The sequence below is a fragment of the Microtus ochrogaster genome, chromosome 5, assembly GCF_000317375.1.
Source record: "Microtus ochrogaster isolate Prairie Vole_2 chromosome 5, MicOch1.0, whole genome shotgun sequence".
In the NCBI taxonomy this organism is placed as follows: Eukaryota; Metazoa; Chordata; class Mammalia; order Rodentia; family Cricetidae; genus Microtus; species Microtus ochrogaster.
This window is the reverse complement of record NC_022012.1, coordinates 74,064,302-74,069,935: the sequence shown is the minus strand read 5'-3', so window position 1 is coordinate 74,069,935 and position 5,634 is coordinate 74,064,302. Positions and strand designations below refer to the sequence as shown.

The window sequence follows — 5,634 nt, the reverse complement described above, 5'->3', positions numbered from 1 at the left end:
TTCTTACTGCCAGACTTGATACCCCTGGGTTCAATCCGCACAACCCACATGGAGAAAGGAGAGAAGTGATCCCTCAAGCTGTCCTCTGATTGCCACAATAACAATATGGCATATGTCCCTCCACCCCACAAGTAAGTAAGTAAATGAAAAGGCAAAATGACTTTTATAAGAACCCCCACACCCAGATAACATCTCAGATCAATGTTAGGGTGAGGCTCAGACCTCAGTACTTTTCTTTTTTGGTTCTTCAAGACAGGGTTTCTCTGTGTAATAGCCCTGGAACTAGCTCTTGTAGACCAGGCTGGCCTTGAACTCACAGAAATCCTCCTACCTCTACCTCCCAAGTGCCACCATTAAAGGCGTGCGCCACCGCCGCCCTGCTGAGCCCAGTACTTTTCAAGGCAGATGGCTGACGTGTTTTCTCCTCAGCCTCTCAGGGGGAAAGGGACTCGATGACCAGGGCAGCCTGCTCACTCTGCCCAGGTGCCATCAGAGAGAGAGAGAGAGAGATTTTCTCCTCAGCCTCTCAGGGGGAAAGGGACTCGATGACCAGGGCAGCCTGCTCACTCTGCCCAGGTGCCATCATGTGTCAGTTCCCATTTTTGCTTCCACGTATCTCTTTTTAAGCCCTGATCCTTAATCCTGTTCAGGTTCTTCCATGAAATATACAGACCAGAAAAATTCTTCTATTCTGGGAAGCTCCTCTAATAACCTGCCATGATCCCCCAAATCTTAGTGCTCTTGTGTCTTACCCACTACGGGGAGCATGCAGACACCTATAAAGCACTTGCCAATTACCAGGCTAGATGCCAGGAAGGCTGAGCCTCGACACAGAAGATCACAGTTCTATCTCACCCTTGGCTGCTCTCTCCTAATCTCTGTCTGTCTGTCTCCATATGCTCCCCCAGCGGCACTCCACATGAAGTAGCTCTCAAGAGAGGAATACAGGGGTTGTAGCTATAGCTCTATAGCTCTATAGGGTGCTAGAACACTTGTCTCGAATATACAAAGTCCTGGGTTTCTTCTTCAGCACCACACAACCCAGGCATGGTGGCTGTCTTAATGGCTGACAACAACTGGATGGGGGATCACTTCCCTCCTTCTACCATGTGGGTTCTGGGATCGAGTTTAGGTCATCAGTCTTGGCAGTTGTCTTAGTTTATCATGTGATAGACACCATGACCCAAAGCAGCTTGGGGAAGAAAGGGTTCCTTTCATTTTACAACCTGAAGTCCATCATCCAGGGAAGCCAGAGCAGGAACAGGAATCTGGGTGTAGGAACTAATGGAAGCCATGGAGGATGCTGCTTACTGGCTTGCTCCCCATGTCTTGCTCAGCCTGCACCCAGGACCACTAGTCCAAGGGTGGCACCACCCACATCAATAATCAAGCAAGAAAATGAAGCCCAGGCTTGCCCATAGGCTAGTGTGGTGGTGGCACTTTCTCAGCAGAGAGTCCCTCTTTCAAAGTGACTCCAGCCTGTCAGGTTGACACAATTAGCCAGCACTGTGCACACACCTATAATCCCAGCACTTGGGAGGTGGAGGCCAGAGAATTAAAAATTCAAGGACATCCTTAGCTAGTTCAAGGCCAGGTGGGGTCACACAAAACCCTGCCTTTAAAGACACACACACACACACAGAGTACCAGTTTGCCAGAATGGTGCCCAGCCTAGAGTAAGACCTTGGCATCCAGGAGAAGCTCCAGCAACAGTTCCACACCCACACCTACCCAGGCTCCCCAGTGGACAACTACCAGACCAAATGCACCCTCTTTTTAGGAACAAATTCACTCTGTCTTCACTACCCAGCAACCCAAGGCTGCCTGGCTTGGGACAACTCAACACTGAAGTGCTGAATCATCCAGGGCCTTCTGCAGTTCAGAGAGGATAAAGCAGGAGGCACTGGGCGGGGGCAACAGTTTTGGAACATCAGCCTCTGACAGCAAAGAAGCAGCCAAGAGCCGTCTGCACTCGCCTAGTTCCTTACATCAGAAAGAGGAATTGAACTAATAAGCATTTCTCAATTCCTTCTCCTGAGCCAAGCTCCATCCCTGGGTGCTAAGTTCTTGGAATCACATTTAAGTTTTTCATAGTGATTTTTTTTTAAAGTATAATTTGGATTTTTCATCTTTAGGGAATGTGAAACCCTGCCCGCTTCCCAGCTGTGGCCAGATGTGGAAAGGCAGTCTAGGACAAGTATGGCAGCTCCTGATGGGCTGACAGCCGAGAGCCTGTCACTCAGCTCCTGTAGCAGCTGGCACTGGAAAAAAACATATCAACCATCCTCCCCCCCCCTTTGCTTTTTCTAATAAAAATATCCCTCGTCTGCCACTTTCCCAGCTGTGGCACATCCTAATTTGGTAAGTGCGGAACATCTGGGAGGCTGTCTGCTCATCATCAATCCTTACTGTTCTCCCACGGCTTCTCCGTCATCCAGACTCCTGGGGACTCAGCAGGACAGGCAAGGTGTTTTTCTTTTCTTTCTTTCTTTTTTGGAGACAGGGTTTCCTCTGTGTAGCTGTGGAATTCATTCTATAGACCAGCCTGGCCTCAAACTCACAGAGATGGCCTGCCTCTGCCTCCCTAGTGCTGGGACTAAAGGCGTGTGGCTGACAGGAAGCTTTTCAAAGGCAACTCCTTGAAACCCTTAGATCAGGCTACTTGTGCTTTCGTGGCCCAGGGCACTTAGGGATGTGTGAAGCTGCCTTAAAGGGGCTGAGAGAGGCTGATAGGTAAGATGCAGGCTCCTTCTATCCTCACAGAATCTATGAAGACATACAGTATTGCCCCGTTCTCAGCCAATGGGCCTCTGTAGCCTCAACCCCAGCACCAAGAAGAATAACCACCTTTCCTTCGAGTCTTTGTGTAACAGCATCTCTGATGCTTCCTTAACTAATAATTTTAGCTTTTGTTTTGAGACAGAGTCTCACACTATAATCTAGACTAGCCTCGAATTTAGGGCAGTCCTCCTTTTTTGCTGGGATTATAGGTGTAAGGCTGTCAATTTTAGTATTCTTAGGTTGTCCAAATCTTAAGCCTAGGGAAGGGGATGAGAATCTGAGTGTAACCCCAGCATTTCTGCCATGAGATGGGAAACAGAGACAGGAAAATCCCCAGGAGGCTGTGGTCCAGCTAGCCTTGAGTATGCAGACAAGAGACACCCTGCCTCAAACAAGGCAGAAGGTGAGACTGACACCCAACGCCGTCTTCCAACTTCCATAGGTGTGCCTTGACAATACAAGCCCTCCCAGATGAACACTTACGCGTACACCCGTGTTATGCACATGTAAATGTATCAAGAAATAAATGTTTAATAAGTATCAACTGTTAGCTCAGTGTTAGAGGAGAGGAAGGCTGCAGCTTTTCAGCCTTTGGAACAGCCAGGCAGTTACAAAGTCGGAAAAAGGACTCCAAGCCTCAGTGCAAGTTTCTAGTACCAATTCCAACTGGAAAGCCCTTCAGGCGACACCTGCGGTTGGAGGCGGCAAGGAGTATTTAACATTTTGTTTGTGTGTCCTTTCGTTTGTTGTTTTTGAGACAGGGTCTCTCTACGTCGTCCTGGCTGTCCTGGAACTCTCTATACAGACCAGGCTGGTCTCCAACTCACAGATAAACCCCCGCCTCTGTGAGTGCCGGGATTAAAGGTGTTCATTATCACTCCTGTCGTTTATTTAACATTTTAAAGTTTTTCATCTGGATGGTGGTGGTGCATACTTTTAATCCCAGCACTCAGGAGGAAGAGGCAGGTGGATCTCTATGAGTTTGAGGCCAGCACTCAGAAGGCAGAAGCAGGTAGATCTCTGTGAAGCCAGCTTGGTCTACATAGGGTGTTCCAAGCCAGCTGAAAGGTGGGAGCTTTTTTCAATCAATCAATCAATCAATCAATCAATCAATCAATGGGGGCCTGGTTAGATGGCTCAGCAGTTAACACTGCTGGTCTCACAAAGGACCCAGTTTTGGTTTCCAGCACCTATATCACAAGCATCTGCAATTTCAGTTCCAGAGAATCTGAAGGCCTCTTCTGGCCTCCCTCAGCATTATACACAAGGTACACATATACACATAAATGAAAATGCTCATACACATAAAATAAAAATTATATTTTAAAAAGGTATGAAGATTAAGGGTTAATTAACATTTTTCGTGCCAATGCTAACTGAAACATCTTCAGTTTTTTTTTTTAAATGCTTCTATGAAACTTTGGCCAAACCCAGGAAGCTCCAGCGTATAGGTAGGTAGTTGAGGAGACTCAGTACAACATGCACAGAGGGCCATAGACTCCTCACTAAGGAACTCTAAGTTTGAAGTATCACCCCCATAATACACACAGAGACCCAAGGGAGATAAGAGGCTTGCCCAGGATGACACAGCATGTCAGCGGTGAAGTGGGGGTCAGTGTGGCAGCACACACGCCTCTAACTCTAGCACCCGGGGGCAGAGGCAGGTGCATTTCTATGACTTTGTAGCTAGCCAGCCTGGTCTACATAGTAAGACCCTGTCTCAAACCAGACACAAAAGCAACCAAATCAAAAAGCAAAACGGAACGAGTCTTCCGGCCCCAGTCTTAAGGTCCTCCTGCTGGCCTGCCTGCCTTGCTCTGTCTCTGCTGTCAGGGTCAAGCAAGCCCTCACCTCATTCTCGTAGACCAGCAGCTGGGCTTGGCAGAGGAGCAGGTAGCGGTCTTTCCATAAACCCAGGAGCCCTCCACTGCTCTTCTTGATCCAGCCAGCCTTGTCTGCTGTCCGTGCTCCACGAGGCTTCTCGCTCCCCTCCTTCATACTCTGTAAGACAGTACCAGGACACATCATGAGGGCTGCTGCCATGAAGCCATATGGTCCACAGATCACACGGGGGATGCATCTAGTGTTGGGTACATCATCCTACGTGAAGTTTCCCCAGGAACCCTCCAGGCAGATATCAGAAAAAACAGCAGTAGTAATAGCCACCACCTTACATGTGAGCCCTGTACTGTGCACATCACACATAGCTTCACCTAACTTTTATAACTTCTCTCCAATATGGTAGCACTGTTAGCCACAGTCGCAGCAAACTGAAATTCAGATCATGTGGCTAGAGAGACGGAACCAAAATCCAAAGCAGGTCTCTCTGAACTCATTTTCTTCCCACTCCTGTGCCTCCCTGTGTTCATTAAACTGGTGAACAAATGTATTGAGCCCATATAATGTCACATGTCACTGGGGAGAGAACAAAAGCGGTACAACCTTCCTTCATCGAGTACTCAGTGGGGAGATGGAGCAGCTAAGCAAGCAAATGCCCAGGAACGCACATATTAACTAACGTAAAGTGCTATGAAGGGGCAGGGGAGATGGCTCAGCGAGTAAAGGTGCTTGTCACCAAACCTAGTGACCCGAGTTCGATCCCCAGAACCCACATGGTGGAAAAAGAGAACCAACTCTCACAAGCTTCTGATTTTCATATGCGTGCACACATGCACACACACACACACACACACACAAACAAACACACACACATGCAATAAAAAAGAAAAGGCCACAAGCAGGCACTGGTATGTAAGAGGATACTGGGGACCTGGTGGCCCAGAAAGACATCCTGAAATAGAGGATGTTTAAGCCAGACCTAGAAGGACAGGAGGACCAGTCAGTGTAAGTCTC

At 48.2% G+C, this 5,634-nt stretch overlaps 1 protein-coding gene across 1 annotated transcript in view; it reads right to left on the bottom strand.

Moving 5' to 3' along the window:
• Plekho2 (pleckstrin homology domain containing O2) overlaps positions 1-5,634 on the bottom strand; it is a 26,324-nt gene that overhangs the window by 14,992 nt on the left and 5,698 nt on the right. The window contains exon 2 of the mRNA XM_005347756.3: positions 4,633-4,782. Within this exon, the coding sequence (XP_005347813.1) occupies positions 4,633-4,782 (150 nt within the window). The remainder of the gene's footprint in view (positions 1-4,632; positions 4,783-5,634) is intronic.